This window comes from Coturnix japonica, chromosome 23 (genome assembly GCF_054131305.1).
Source record: "Coturnix japonica strain WE chromosome 23, WE-NBRP24, whole genome shotgun sequence".
NCBI classification, from domain to species: Eukaryota; Metazoa; Chordata; class Aves; order Galliformes; family Phasianidae; genus Coturnix; species Coturnix japonica.
The window spans coordinates 9,548,208-9,563,843 of record NC_140685.1 but is presented as its reverse complement, the minus strand read 5'-3'; the positions used below and the strand labels follow the sequence as shown (position 1 = coordinate 9,563,843).

Genomic DNA, 15,636 nt, shown 5'->3' with positions numbered 1-15,636 from the left:
CACGGCACAAACCCCAGGTAATGTCTCAATCTAAGGCAGCCAATAGCTGTCCTCAAAGATTAAACACTGGAGCCTAAGTGCAGCTGCAGTAGAACTGCTGCTGGTCTTTTTCACAGAACTGGCAGTGGCTCAATGCACTATGAGGGGTATAGATGGAAATTCTACACTCGTTCAGATGAGAACAGAATACCAACCATAGGGAGAAGGCTCCCAGCAGTAACTGCCCTGCATTTTCTCCTGAAACAGTAAAAGCAACAGTTCTGAGGAAAACCAATCTGTGTTTTTACATCAGCTGCCAAAAATGTTGGTCTCATGTCCCAAATAAGACCTGCAGCAAGTGATACCAACTGCTATCTTGTGTCACCCAATGTGGGAAACAGACCCAGCCCAACAGCTGGGTCACAATGTTTGCAACTCTGAAATCAAACATTTTGTGTTTATTGGCTTTTGTTTTGTTTTAATATGTAGTTTCTCCCCAGTAAAAGCTAACTTGGGCTTTTTAATGAAACTTACGCTTGATAAACCTGCAAGGTATGGAAACATATCTGTGCTCCAGCTGTTCTGTCAAACACAGTACACCAGCCTGGGACACCGCACAGACCCAGACCAGAAACCAATGCTTTCATCCTCAGAGTCCACTGCCCCCATTGGGAAGCTTTCCAGCCATCCAGAGTTGTTTCAGTTTCCCTTTCAACGAACCCAACAATCCATGTAAATAAACCAGCCTGCAAAGGATTCTTCCAGAAAGCATATTCCAAAGCTGTTCCACTCTTGTATCACAAGATACACTGCAGTCATCTCCAACATGGAAAAGATGTGGCATTCCTAAAAAGCAGTCTGGGCTGGGCAAGCAAGCTGCACGTTATTACTGCAAGTTTTACCATCTGTGTGCCTGACTTGCCAGATTCAAGGTTGAAATCTGAAACATTTTAGCAGTAGCTAAGAGCAGAGTTAGCAGCATCATTACAGCGACACTTAATATGAGCCCATTCTGCAGGTATCTATAGCTCTTGTAAAAGATGTTTAGGGTCACCAGAGACTGGTATCAGCTTCAAACCCTCACCTAATGTGTGAGGGAAGAGAAGGGGAAGAATTTAAGTGTTAAACCTCTGATTTAATGAAAGAAACAACAGCATGTCCTTGTGCTGCACTCCCCTGTAGGACTCAGAGGTGCCCTCTGTTGTCAAAAGAATTCACAGAAGTCTGATCAAATTACAAAACCAAAAAAACAAAAAACAAAACCACCCAAAAAACCATTTGCACTAACAGTACGTTTTTCCTAAAGACTGACAGCAAAAGCTTCTGAAAGCTGTGTGTGACACTGTCTCCAGACATCTGTAGGACCTTCAAGCTATTTAACTTGCTTCGCAGCTCCCACGGGGCCCTGAGAGGGCTGGCACCAACCTTCCCTGCTCAGGTAACACCAACCCAAGGGCAGAGGCACAGTGGAAACTTACAGAGAAAACGAGCGGTGCAAATTGAGATGATGGGCTGCCAGGCCACAGAGCCACACCACAGCAGCACATTTCTATAACCAACCTGAAGCCACAAACCCTTACACCTTTGTGCTCCTTTCAGCTGCAGTAGCTACCAGCATATCCCAGATTGCAGTTCCTCACACCTTCACTCTGTCCCCCTCAAACTGACACCAGAGCCACCAAACACAAGCACCAAGCACTTTACACCATGCGTGGGCACTAACTCAATGGGCATCTGCCCCTGCCACTCAGGCTTTCATTACCTCCTGCAGCTCACAGCACTCCCAGGGCACCACTGGCCTGGGCTGTCACCTCTTCCCCTCTCCTATTCCTCCTCCAGAGCAGCATTGCAGCAGTTCAGTGATTTAGGCTGTGGCTGGCATCAAACAAACACATTTGTAATACACGGAAGAAAAATTGAACCACAGGAACTAGTAACTAGTTGGCACAAAATAAGCTTCTTTTTCTACTTCTTCAGTCTCAAATGGCAGGTTTATTCCAGCCCAGCTGGTTGGATGTGGCCACGAACATAACCCCACACGACACTTAAATGCAAAGAAAGATATTCTTTTTTAGTTCCCCGTGTCATGAACTGGAAGGAAGAACAAGAAAACCTCGATGGAATCTGCATCAAATGATTCTGCACGGCAATGCAGATGAGAGTGATGACTATTTAAATATGTTTGAGTGTAAAAGCATTAATACTGTAATGGAAAAAAACCAGATCTCCAAGTTCCACATGGGGAAATCTGAGTCACTAAAAACTGACAATTTTACTACTGTCTTCCAGTGCAAAACAATGTAAATACTGTTCTCATGCTTCAAGTATTTTCACAGCAGTTCATTTAATTTGTGAGATAACTCGGCTGCTGCGAGTTACAGCACATAAGCTCTTAAGTAAGAGAGAATATTATCTGCTCTGTTCAAGGCTTGGATACCATTTAGCATACAGAGTTACCTTCAAAGATGTACTCCCATATCTTACCTGCTTTCCATTCTACATTATTAAACATCTCCTGGAAAACAGCAGAAATACCAACAATGGCTACTGTGATGATTCACCAACTCCATCTTTAGTGCTATCCTCAACTTTTATAAGAGTTTAAATTACTTTTTTAGTGTCAAAACAAATCATTACTCATTCTTACAGTTATTCTTCATCAGAAGGCATTAAAAAGGTCACCCAGCATCTGCACTCTTGTATTTATACATAGTATTTTAACAGTAAGAATTATAATTTCCAACCCAAAGGCAGCAGACAGCCATTCAGTCCATCTCCATGATGCAGTACACACAGAAGTGTTTAAATTTCACTCCTAGGCTCATGCTTTGGTAAAATCACACACCAGTGTCTCTCAGAGCTGTCTGTAAGGCTCAAGAATGCTTTAATTCTGAGACCGGAAAGTAAATTGATAACTGCACTTTCACATCCCATTTTCATCTACTATCTACTGCATTCCACTGACACTAATTACAGGTAATGCATTAAGTGGTATCCAATAAACTGATGTTGCTATCTCAGACTCTGTACTCTGATAAAACCCAGCTTGGCCTTCTTGTATTTGCTTACTGATCTCTGTGCCAGGTATCCCCAATTCCATTACCAGTGGTAACTCTACCACTACTTGGAATGTTGACGTGGTAGCAGTCGGCAACACCACAGACCCATTTAAATGGGCAGATAGTGGTATAAGGAGTTGAAGAGAAAAAGAAATACAGCTGGAATACTCAAATCACATCCACTGAAATAAAATAACATTGGCATCTTTGAATCCTAGGACGTGCCAATTGCCTTGCCTATAAAATGAGAGAATAGAGTAAAGTTACAGTACTTCAGGAATATACACAGGGTCTCCATACCCTAGAAATGCAGAACACCAAAAACAGTTCAGTTGCATAACATCCATTGGGTGTTCACAGCCGCATTCCTGCCTCTTTGATCTCATGGCATCAGCAACACTTCAAGGATATATAAGGCTTTCATGTTGTCTTAGACAAGTTACCAACCCAAATCATAAGCAAAACCCAACGATCCACACAGCTCTATCATGTCTTGAAAGTTACCTTTTTGCCACCAAGACAAGAGTTTTTTCTCCACAAAGATTTCTGAACCTCACTCCAGAACTTTATGCCAACACGATAACTGTTTAAATAACATTATTTCTCACAAATAAAATAGTTCTAGACAGAATTCAGTAGTTCCATTGGAACAAATGAGTTTGTCACGCAAGTAGTTTTATTAACAATACGTACACTATGTAATTAGAAGCCTAAAATTGTACATACATGCACATAATGTTCAAGGCAAAAAGTGTGTCACGTCAATAGATTCACAGCAGTTCACAATGGAGTTATGCACAGAAATTGTACTTGGAGTGTACTGATGTAACTAACCCCAAGCGTGCTGCCACACGCATTACCAGGAATACAAATGCCTCTTCCTGTGCAATCTGTACTCTTTCACTGCAGTGACAAAAGTGACAGTAGATGTTATATGATGCAATCTTGATGCCATGATCCTGTTATCAGATCACAGGGTCCCCACTAACGAGCTGTCTGGGCGGTGGACTCAGAGCACAGGCATTCTGGACATAGTGTCCTTTGTTACCAAAATAGAGCACCCTACTCTGCTTCCAAAGTTTGTTTTTGGCTGCTACTTTCAACCATACCCATATTTCCAGTCACAAGAACCCTCATATTTCTGATACTACAGCATACTTTACAATAACCACTTTTTATCCTGACCTGATCTATAAACTACTGGAAATTATTCCTGGTTTCCACCAGAGGAAGCCAAAATGATTCCCTGTCATTCTGTCTGTACAGAACCCGAGAACCATAAAACTGCAACAGACCTTTAAAAGTACCTGCTGCTGAGTTTTGCCAACAGCATTCGAAGTCACCAACAGCCCATGGAGTCCACTCAAAAAAAGTTACAGGAAGACAATAAGTTTTCATTGTTCTGACAGTTCAAACTCCAGAAGGACGAAGCTGTGCATGCCATCTACTCTCACAACAACACTACTACTTCTACCTTGGCTGCAGACCCACTCACCACCCTGAAAACTAGACTTCACAGAAGACAATAATTAAGCTGAGAAAAGAAAGCTCTGTCTTCTTGCACTACAGGTACAAAAGGTGGCAAAGAAGAAACAAAAGAGGAAAAAGCACTGAAGGACGGGGTATTCTGATGGCTGGCTGCTTGCTTCTAGAAGCTGATCTTAGCCCAACCTACCCAGGCTTGATACAGGCTGTCACTGCATTTGTACGCAGCCTGGCAATAAAAGCTGGATATTAACAGGCATTCTAGTCCTAGGTCAATAGAAATTAGCTTTGAAGCACCTGTCATAAGCTGGACACACTGATCACTGTGAATTAATAGGAACGTTATCTCTATACTCTCTGCTAAAAGAAGTTAAATGAAAAAAAAATCATATCCTTCATTGAACACTTAACAAACTCCCAGCAAAAAAAAATAATGAATAGCAGCAAAGGTCTTTCTAGGGGCAGGGGAAAATGAAATGAGGGGATTTCATGGCATTTTGATGTAATGCTTCTCTACTGTTCATACAAACAGAAGCAGACAAACTCATGATCAAGTTTCAATCAGCCTCATGTCCAGCCTGCAGCCCAACAGGAAGCTTAAGCTGCACCACATTCACTTCCTAACTCACTACTTCAGGCAAACAAATCACTGCTATATTTTTTCCAAAGTTTCCTCAAGTTCTGGTAACTCCACCAACACGTCACTGCAGAAGCACTCAGCTCTTCTTCTGTTAAAGCTAAATGCCTCAAAAATAATTCCAAAATCATACAGATGCCAAATAAAAAAAGAAGCTTTGATCAACCCAGTAACACTCCTACAGCTGAAGGCTGCATTTCTTTTTAGGACAGACAGTGGTTTAATAAAACACAAGGTCACTCGTGAAAAAGAAAGTTGATTCCCTCGTTATTTGTTGTAAAATAAATTCTAAGCATCTCCTCAAAAAAGTTGTTAAGTGAGAACACAGCATGATTTAAATGGAAAGCAGAACAACAGGTATCAGCAGAATTAGGTTATAAACAACACAGGCTGTATCTAATTGTTTTGCCTTAATCTTGCACAGGAGATATCTGTGAAAACACAGAAATCAGCACAGATATTTAGCATATGGATTACCCATGTACAAATCAAATTTTAAATACAATAAAATCACATTAAATGAAGCACAATGTAGTTTTACTCACTTTGATCAGCATAGTTTTTTGCTTTTAGTTCAAGCTGTCGAGTTTGTGATTCTAATGCTTCCACTCTGGTCTGCAAGTCCTTTTTCTCTTGTTCTTGAGAATCCTCAAACTCAATGAATTTCTAGACAGAAGAATACACTGACATTAGATCTAATTAAGTAAAAACATTACAAGCCTAAACAAAGTTCTTAGGTCATACAGAAGCAACAGATACAGCCATTCCTAGATTTGTTTTTAAGTAGAAAAGCTTGCACTTCAAGCAGCACGCAAGAAAATGTATAGAGCTTTTGACTGCAAAGAAGGGTAACAAGCAGGTTTCCAAAACAACAGATCTACAGCCCACACTTAACCATGAGGGACACCATTATACTCCACTTTGGCACCTGCTGGTCAAGCATCCTGCCCAACTCGCTTTGCATCACCACTACCAAGGAGCAGCTATCTCAGAGGTGTTACCTGGGACCAACAGGAACGTGAATGGTTTCATTCCATCCCACCTCCACGTGCTGCCTGCCAACCCCACACACAGACACAGATCTCAGCACCCTCTGATTTAAATGAGCATCAGCCGAACACACCTTCACCAGGGAACCACAGGAACACCCCCTGCAGCAGCCAGGGGCTCACACTGCTACTTATGGATCCTCTCCAGCAGTGCCCATCACATTCTCTGCTACTTTGGTTTAACAAAGTATCCCTCACGAAGACCTGGAGTTTGCAACAGTCACAGTTCCATCAGTTACAGGGTAACAGCTTATTGTGACAGTGGCAATTGGTTTAACCAGGTGCCATTTCATGGTCCCAACAAGGAAAAGCAAAGCGTGGAAGCAGAATTACATGAACTCCTTACAAACCAGCTTTTCATTGCATGTGATTTGAAGGTATTTCCAAGGCTTTAACCAACACGGGGATCATAGCTTTTCACGTTATGAAAGAGCTCAGCTTGGTGGGGTCATCAGAAGGAAGGAGCTGTGATTAAAAAGCACCTCACATGTAGAAACCCATCAACATCTTGTGGAACAAGAGCTCCTTTCAGGCAAGCTCTGCACAGCTATCACAGGACCACGAATGGCATTTCATATGACTGTGCCTGAAGCAACAGCCATGAACCAACTGAGCAGCAGCTGACACCAGCCCAAGTACAGCTGCTCTGGGTTCTGCAGCTCAAAAATGAGTCCTTCCCCGCTCCAAAAAGACAGATTTGAGACAGTCTTTGTACGTCACACCCTCCAAGATGCTGAGGATCATTAGTCTGACAGCGTATGACCGAAAATCTCAAACCCCCAACCTGTTCAATCTCTCCTTTGTAGGTGACACAATGGTTTTGCCCCTTCCACATTGAAAATTCAAGTCAAGTCCAGCTTATTCATTCTTAGCAGACTCCCTTTTATAAAGGGGCTTCAAAGTTTGACACAAATTTGGCACTGGGGCTAAATGCCAACACAGACTGCTAAATTAAACATGGGAAACATGAAAGAACAACTGTAACATGAAACTGTAACATCTTTGTCCAGCTGCTTCTCTGATGTAAGTCAGATGTGTCCCATACCTTGGGGAAGGCCGATGACAATTATACTTTGGACCAGACAGTCGTTCAAAGCCTTCAGAATCACTGTTACTAATAAACTCTTCATTTTGCTCATGTCCTTCAATTGCATGCATTAAAAACGGTTTTGTTTTAAAGTGAAATGATTTAGGTAATTTTCCCACTGATTTTGCCTTTATTTTGTTAAAGTTAGAATCGAGGTTGTAACTCCTCTGACTGGAGCTGAGTCAGTTTCCCCCCTTTGCTTTGCTGTGTGCTACTCCACACCAAACCAAGGCCTGAGTCCTTCAGACTGAGCGCTTACAGCTCCCAAGAGAAGTGAGTTTTCTGGCTTTTTTTTCCTGCAAAGAACAAGCTGAAGGACACCAATGTGCCTTTAAACACTCATGCCAATGACAGAAGACACTGAAACCAAAGGGTTCAACCTGCCCTTCGAAGACCACCTTGTTCAAGGCTCTTGGTCTGCGATGATTAATGCCTGTCTGCATCCTAATTTTGACATATGAGTTATAAGCACAGGATCCAGTCCACACCTCCTTCTGCTTTTGCCTTCTGCTGAAATCCAAACCTCAGATCCCTCCATAAGCTATGTTTAGTAACTCCCTTCCACTCCTCCCCGTTTTCTCCAGGCAGAGTCAACTTTGTCACTTCAGACAGACATTTGTCTGACCTGCTTAAAGACCCCGGGTACAAAGCAATAAGATTCACAAATCTCCATATAGATTTATCACTATATTGAGCTTACTGCAATAATTCTTGCAATAGACACGGATGTGAATCACAGAACAGCACAGCATACACATACAGTTTGAACAACCACCCAAGCAAACAATCATTTGGTGACTCGGTAACACACTGTCAGCAAAATTAAACATTTCTTCCTACATTAGTTTTATCGCCTCCTCCCTGACACGCTGGCATGTTTTCCTGTCACATGATCCAGGTGCAGCACTCAGAGTATCTGATTTGAGGGTGTATCTGATTTGAGGGTGCCGCCCACTTGGCTGCCTTCATCACCCTGTGACACAGACCTGAGTAACTTCCATTGCGATGATGCTTCCAGCCAAAGGCAGCTGCATCTGTGTACACACATAAAGTCAGCTACAGAACCAGCTCAGCTAGACACGGTGCAGATATAAGTACAGGTAGATGAAAACAACTGAGGATGAAGTTGAAGCTGTTTAACTGCCCGTGTTTCCAAGTCCAAGTGAAACCCCTGCTATCCACACACAACCACAGCAGCATACAAGTCGTTCTTCCTGCAGAAGTAAGACCACAAAACACTGAATCTCTTTTCCCCTCTAACTTCTTTGTTGCAGGGCTCACTGCCTCACTACTGGGTAGGAAAGTTAAGCTGCACGCTGCTGTGAGCAGAACAAACCAGTAGGAAGTTCCTCTATTTCTCCAGCTCCACCACAAAAAGCACCATGTTAAAAGCCAGGCAAATTAGAGCAATTAGGAAGATCACAATCAGTATCAAAGGGAACTGAAAAGATCTGGTACTTCTGAATTCTTCCTTATCTGAAAGTCCCTAACAAAAGTCTACAGACAACAGTTTTCAGAACGTTTCTTAAAAACTCAGTTCAGGAACAAAGAGGCAAATTAGGACATCAGTACATTCATGCTTCTACTCAAACAACACACCATTAACACACAGCAAGACAATGCTGCAAATATGAACTCAAATAAGAACTATAACGTCAAGGAGAAAGTAAAAGAAGGCTCCTGAGTTCCTCAGGACAGCCCAGACAGAGCGTGGGACACCCAACTACATCACTCACAAAGGTCCATTTTGCTATCAGGTGACACAAGGAACCTTCACAATGAAGGGAAACAAACAACATGAAGCCAATAGCAGGCTGCGTCCAAGAAAACAGTGCTATATTGACATTCTCTCCTTTTTTTTGACATTCTCTCCTCCAGACCAAAGTCCACAAAGCAGTTAAAGCTGCTGTTGGACAGGGACAAGGAATGGTTTGTCGGTCCAGGAGGCTGGAACACCTGACACCACATTTGCAGGGCAACGCTTTTCACTCAGATCCATAACAGATACACACACGTGTGCAGGGCAAACAAAGCTTTACAAATTCAGCTCTCTTCAACAACACCACCTTCATCTTCAGTGCTATTTTATTAATTTTGGGAAAATTTAGAAGGCAAACAACCCAGAGCCAAACAGGGGACACGAAGTCTGGAAATAGACTCATAAGATGGTTTGTTCTATTACAGGTAATGCTGTCAATCCAATTTCCTACAGGAGCTGAGAGGGGCAAAGAGCTGAGAGCAGCCACCCTGCACAGCTGCTTTCTGTTGGATCGCTTTACACTCCAGCAGGAAAAAAAAAAACACCAAAAATCCTTAAGTCAGCGATGAGAGCATTGTTAGGTGTTTTCACCCCATTTTTGTGGCAATATCTGCAGGCAGAGCTTGACATGGAGCACTCTGCACCACCTGTTGCTGCCCGCAGCTCTGATCACAGAATCACAGAACTATCAAGGTTGGAAAAGACCTAGAAGATCATCTAGTCCAACCATTCCCAATACTTCCAGGCTAAATCATATTCCTCAGCACCACATCCAAGCGTTTCTCAAACATTCCCATGGCCGGTGACTCCACCACCTCCCTGGGCAGTGCATTCCAATGCCTGACTACCCTTACCGAAAAGTAATACTTCCTAATGTCCAGCCTGAATCTCCCCTGACGCAGCTTAAAACCATTCCCTCTAGTTCTATCACTGATTACACGAGAGAAGAGGCCGAGCCCCAGCTCACTACAAGCCCCCTTCAGGAAGTTATAGAGAGCCATAAGGTCTCCAGGCTGAACAATCCCAGCTCCCTCAGCCTCTCATAAGCCCTGTTCTCCAGACCCCTCACCAGCTTCGTACCCCTCCTCTGAACGTTTTACAGCGCACCCACAACGGGTGGGCAGCGCATCCACCTCCTGGCTCCCCGCCCGCCCCGCAGCGCTGCATCCAACGGCGGGGAACGGCGGGGGGGGCGGATAGAACCATCCTCATGGCCTCGCCCCGGTTCCCCCCGCAGCACCGGGAGGAGCATGGAGGAAACGCGGAGCCGCCCTGGCCCCCCCCGTCCGCACTCACCTCCTCGGCCTGTTTGCGCAGCGCCTTCTCCCGCTCGTACTGTGTGAGCAGCTGCTCGTTGTCGTCCCGCAGCAGCTCCAGCTCCACGCTGGTTTCCTGGCTGTGCGCACACACCGAGTCCAGGTTCTCCAGCACCGCCACCACTAACGGCATCAGCTCCGCCACCACCTCCTCGTCGTAGCGACCGATCAACCGCTCGAACTCGCGGTAGATAGAACCGGCCAACCCCGACACCCGCTCCGACATCATGGCGGGGCCGGGGCCGCCGGGATCCTCCTGGTACACCACGCCGTCAGCCAGCTCCATGGCGGCAGCCGGGCCGGGGGGGCGGCGGGGCCTCGGCTGCGGCCGGACCGACGGGGGGACGGAACGGGCGGGGGGCGGAGAGCGGCGCGCGGTAATGACGTCACCGCAGCGACGGGACGGCGGGGCTAGAGTCACGTGGAGGGGGGCGTGGCACGTGAGTGACGTCATTGGGGGGGCGGGGCTTATTGTGTGGGTGATGGCGGTCACGTGAGCAGGGCTGGGTTGCAAGATGGCGGCGGGGTGGGGGCTGTACAGCCTTGATCTGTTATACTGCTATGGGCTGTGTGCTGTGTGCTATGTGCAGTGTGCTATGGGCTGCAAGCAGAAGTGGGTCAAGGTGTCTGACAGCCCCTCAGGGCCCTCTAAGCACACGCTATTTTTACCTTATTTCTATTAGAATTGACAGCCGTGGTTCTATTTCGAGCAGCTGCACTGAGCCCGGCCCGAGTCAGTGCAGGGAGGAGCGGCTGGTTGTGCTGCTTTTATTTCTGGCCACCTGGATGTTTTCAAGCACAGATAAATGAAGTGTTTAGGAATAAAAACCATCTGGGACAGGTCTCAGGTGCTGTAAGATGCACCTTGTTGGTAAATCTTATTTCTGGTCATGTTTTATCACAGTGTGAGATCAGGATCTCGGGGTTGTATTAAAACACCAGGTCCGGAGCTGTATCACAGGGCTCTGCCATGATAACAGACATGAACGATCGGTACCGGCTGCGGACGGACCCAATGTGCCGAGCGCCCCCTGCTGGCGGGAGGCCGCATTACAGCCATGACGCGGAGCGGCCCCGGGGGCGGCCCGGCTTTAAGCCGAGCTGGGCGGCAGCGACAGCGGCAGAACCGAGCGGGGCTGCGGGACCGAGCGGGGTCTGAGCGGGGTCCGGCCGTGTTGGAGTGTGAACCTGTGTGTGCTCAGCCCCGGACAGCAGCCAGGAGCATGGCTGCCATCACTGAGCGCACCTTCATCGCCATCAAACCCGACGGCGTCCAGCGGGGGCTGGTGGGGGAGATCATCAAACGCTTCGAGCAGAAGGGCTTCAAGCTGGTGGCCATGAAGCTCACACACGTAAGCCAAACTTCCCTCGTGTTCTTAATAGAAATATCAAGCTGATAACAGAGCGGGAGGTGATAACAGAGTGCTCCGAAGGGTTAAACCTGGAATTCCTTTGGGTGCTCTGGAGAAGTTCCAGTCGCCAGCTCTGGCTAAATGCTTTAGACACGCTAAGCACGCTAATTTTAGTAACTTGATGTCCTTAGTGAGGAGAAGTCTCCTGTAGGAGCATCCTGTGCCCAGCTGGTATCTGGATATATTCAGCAATTACCAGGTCACAGGGGTTACCTGCTGGGCAACAGACGCCTTTAGAAGCTCAGCTGTAGTTCAGGCCAACCACTGAAACCCGCATTTACTGCATCCAATGTAGGAGCTTCCTACAAGAGCCAGCTTTCCAAGCATGGCCTTGCAGCCAGGTGATCTCAGCTCACTTTGCTGTGAACTTTCTGTCCTTGTGGGGTTTTTGATTATTATTATTATTATTTTTCCATTCAGGCCTCCGAGGATCTTCTACGGGAGCACTACATCGACCTCAAGGAGCGCCCGTTCTACGCCGGCCTGGTGCAGTACATGCACTCGGGGCCTGTTGTAGCTATGGTGAGTCCTGCAGATGAGGTTTAGCTGTAGAGAAACATGGTGCTGACTTGCCTCACAAAGAGCCTTGTGTTACCTGTTGGATGCCAGCTCACCTATAAGAGATTTTAGAAACTTTGGTTTAAATAATGTAGTTGAGACAGTATGTTGAAGAAGAAGGCAAGGGGAACTGAGAATCAAAGCTGAGACCTAGAGAGATAGGAAAGCTGCATGAAGAACCCACTATGGAGCAGCATAGAAGCTGTTAGGATGGTGATTTGTGCTGCCATGGGTGTCATTCTGGGACATATTATTAACTCTTCCTGCTCTGTCTACAGATCAGATTTTAGAATCTCAAAGCATCTTTCTTTTCCCCTGAGGTGTGGGAGGGTCTTAATGTGATTAAGACTGGAAGAGTGATGCTGGGGGAAACTAATCCCATGGACTCCAAACCCGGCACTATTCGTGGCGACCTCTGTGTGCAGGTTGGCAGGTATGTTTTCCAATTATCGATATCATCTGCAGACAGTGCAGGGCGGTGCTGTCATGGCACAGAGCTGTGCTGCAGGCTGCCCTGCCTGGGGCCATTCCCAGAGCTGGATGAAGAGCTGTAGGTCCTCACCGTGACTGCAGTGCTGTGCTTGGAGGTTGGAGATTGTATCACTGTAATGTCCATCTTTTCCCAGGAACATCATCCATGGCAGCGATTCCTTAGAAAGCGCCGAGGCTGAGATCAACCTGTGGTTCACTCCTGAGGAACTGGTTGACTACAGGAGCTGCGCTCACGAATGGATCTACGAGTAGAACTGAGGCTCTGCCTTTGGTATCGTGTCCTGCAGTGAGCTGTGCTCCATAGCATCACCTCCTGCAAAGCCGCTTCAGCACCGCTGTGAATAGCGATCGGTGCTTCCTGTCGCTTTGCTTAGAAAGCTGCAAAGCTGGAGATAGGAAATGTGCGTTTAGGGCCGTGTCAGGCGTTCGTGTGGTGGTAGAGGTGAAATTAAATGGCAGAGAAACAAAATGTCCCTCGTTAATAACACACACCGCGTCCAGCCGTGGCGGTGCGGGAGACCAAACCCGATGAACCCAAAGCATCTACGAGCAAAGAAACCTCGATGTCTGTTTCCAAATCGTGCGGTGCCCGGACGCGGAGCTCAATCCATCACTGAGCGGCCCGTCCCGGAGCTCCGCTGTTCATCCCGCATCCTCCCCGCAGCGCTCATTGCTCACAGCCGGATCCGCACCGCCCATCCATCACAGCGCAGCGCCGCTGCCCCCCCTCCGTGCCCCTCCCTCCCGCAGGGCGGTGTTCCGGCTCTCGGCCGCCTCCTCCTTCTCTTTCTTTCTGCTGCGGAGCTCACGGCGGTGGCTGCGGAGCTGCGGGAGGTGCCGAGTCGGGTCGGGGCTGATCGGGAGGGATCCGAGCGGGGCGGGCTGTGCACGGTGCGGACATCAGCCCAAGGGGGGGGGACGGGACGGGAGCGGAGCGGGGCAGTGCGGGGCGGGCGCCACGTGGGCCGTGCGGAGCAATGGCGGAGGGGCCGCGGGCCGACCTTGAGCTGGAGGGGGTGGGGGGGCTCGGATTGAGGCCGTGTGCTCGTGTTCCGCAGCGCCATGGCTGCCAACTGCGAGCGAACCTTCATCGCCATCAAACCCGACGGCGTCCAGCGGGGGCTGGTGGGGGAGATCATCAAACGCTTCGAGCAGAAGGGCTTCAAGCTGGTGGCCATGAAGTTTGTGCACGTAAGTCCAGGCCGGAGCTGCCGGCTGTGCCCGGCTCTTTCTTTCCGCTGTCGCCGCGGTCCGTGCGATTCACACCGCCAGGAGAGCGCCGGGTCCGCAGCGCTGAGCTGCAGCGCGGGGAGACAGGGGGGGAACACGGGGCAGCAGCTGCTGCGGTGCTGGGAGCAGCACAGTAACACGGGGATAAATCTGACAGCAGTGACACCTCTGCGGTGTGGGGTGGGGGCTGACGTTTTCCATTTGTCCTCCCAAAGGCCTCTGAAGAGCTCCTGAAGCAGCATTACATCGACCTGAAGGATCGGCCCTTCTACCCCGGCCTGGTGAAGTACATGAACTCCGGCCCCGTGGTGGCCATGGTACGCAGCCTGCTCTTCCATGTGCAGAGCCATAAGATGTGTGCTTCAAACACGTGCTGCAGTGCTCATTGTGTTCAATAGAGCCCCTCAAAACTTACTTTCTGCACACACACACCAAAAAACCCCTTACAGCTTGGGGGTAAAAACTGAGAGGAGCTGGGGGGGTTGGTTTAGTGGTGAAGCCCTCACTAGGGCTCAGCTGTTGTGCAGTGTTCGATGCAGGCAGGGACTGATGGTGCTTTGCTCTTTCCTCCCCTGCAGGTGTGGGAAGGGCTGAATGTGGTTAAGACTGGCAGAGTGATGCTGGGGGAAACCAACCCTGCGGACTCAAAGCCCGGCACCATCCGTGGGGATTTCTGCATCCAAGTGGGAAGGTCGGTGCTCAGCTGCTTCTCTATGGGGATCACACTTAGCAGGGGTAGGATTTTCTTCAGGGAAGACAAATTGCTGGTGGCTTAACCTGCTTTGATGGGGTTTCATTTGCAGGTTGCAGCCCATAATGGCTACATGGGACAGTGGCTGGGTACAAAACTTCTTAAAACTCAGCTACGTGGCGGAGCTCCATGTAAGATCAGGCAGTGGCTGCTGCAGTAGAATAGCCCTGAGCCCCCACCCTGCTGGGTGTAGTGAGCAGAGCTTATAGTGGGGCTATGCAGGTGCTGTACCTGAGATGGGGGCTGTCGCTTTAGGTGCTTCATCCTCACTTCTTCCACGTGGCATTTCCACCCTTAGAGGTTTCTTTCTTGATACTGAACAATGTTGCACTGCTCCACAGAAACATCATCCACGGCAGCGACTCTGTAGAAAGCGCCCAGAAGGAGATCAACCTGTGGTTCAAAGCGGCAGAGCTCATCGACTACAAACCCTGTGCACATGACTGGATCTACGAGTGATGTTTCCACAACAAACCGTGCCTTGTGGAGGTGTCACCTCACTGCAGCTGACGGTCTGGGAGCAATCAATGCAGCGCTGCTCTTGGCAGGTTTTCAGAGCAGTCAAATAAATGGATGATACAAACCAACTGCTTACGGTGCTTTCATTGTAGGGCAGAGCAGTGAGCTGCCCCAGCTGGGTGAATGTGAATGGGGAGGGAGGGGATGCTGCATCTCCTTACATAGAGCTGCACTGAAGGGAAAACCTGATACTTCCCCATGATAATTTCTAGCCCTATGCACAGTTGTAAAATAAAGCCAGGTGCAAAACCTGCCTCTCCGGGGCTGCAGTTACAGTCTGGGCTGCAGCTCCATTGTGTGCCC

General features: G+C 48.0%; 3 protein-coding genes across 6 annotated transcripts in view; 2 read left to right on the top strand and 1 right to left on the bottom strand.

Annotated features, from left to right (window-relative positions):
- The window catches only part of SPAG9 (sperm associated antigen 9), a 54,527-nt gene extending 43,787 nt beyond the window's left edge, over nt 1-10,740 (bottom strand). For all 4 annotated transcript variants that reach the window (XR_014936667.1, XM_015880228.3, XM_015880230.3 and 1 more), the window contains exons 1-2: nt 10,352-10,740; nt 5,706-5,826 (exon numbers count right to left, since the gene is read on the bottom strand). Coding sequence is in view for 3 of the 4 variants with exons in the window: in XM_015880228.3 (XP_015735714.2) it covers nt 5,706-5,826; nt 10,352-10,657 (427 nt within the window). In the remaining variant the exon portion in view is untranslated. The remainder of the gene's footprint in view (nt 1-5,705; nt 5,827-10,351) is intronic.
- A 724-nt stretch (nt 10,741-11,464) lies between these two features.
- LOC107322322 (nucleoside diphosphate kinase-like) lies at nt 11,465-13,302 on the top strand. The gene is made up of 4 exons (XM_015880245.3): nt 11,465-11,723; nt 12,204-12,305; nt 12,662-12,774; nt 12,968-13,302. Exons 1-4 carry the CDS (start codon nt 11,595-11,597, stop codon nt 13,083-13,085), a joined length of 462 nt encoding a protein of 153 aa, XP_015735731.2. The 5' UTR covers nt 11,465-11,594; the 3' UTR covers nt 13,086-13,302.
- A 314-nt stretch (nt 13,303-13,616) lies between these two features.
- Nucleotides 13,617-15,397, top strand: LOC107322323 (nucleoside diphosphate kinase). Its single transcript, XM_015880246.2, has 5 exons — nt 13,617-13,667; nt 13,892-14,024; nt 14,279-14,380; nt 14,642-14,754; nt 15,156-15,397. The coding sequence occupies exons 2-5, from the start codon at nt 13,896-13,898 to the stop codon at nt 15,271-15,273; spliced, it is 462 nt and encodes a 153-aa protein (XP_015735732.1). The 5' UTR covers nt 13,617-13,667; nt 13,892-13,895; the 3' UTR covers nt 15,274-15,397.
- The last annotated feature ends 239 nt before the right edge of the window (nt 15,398-15,636 follow it).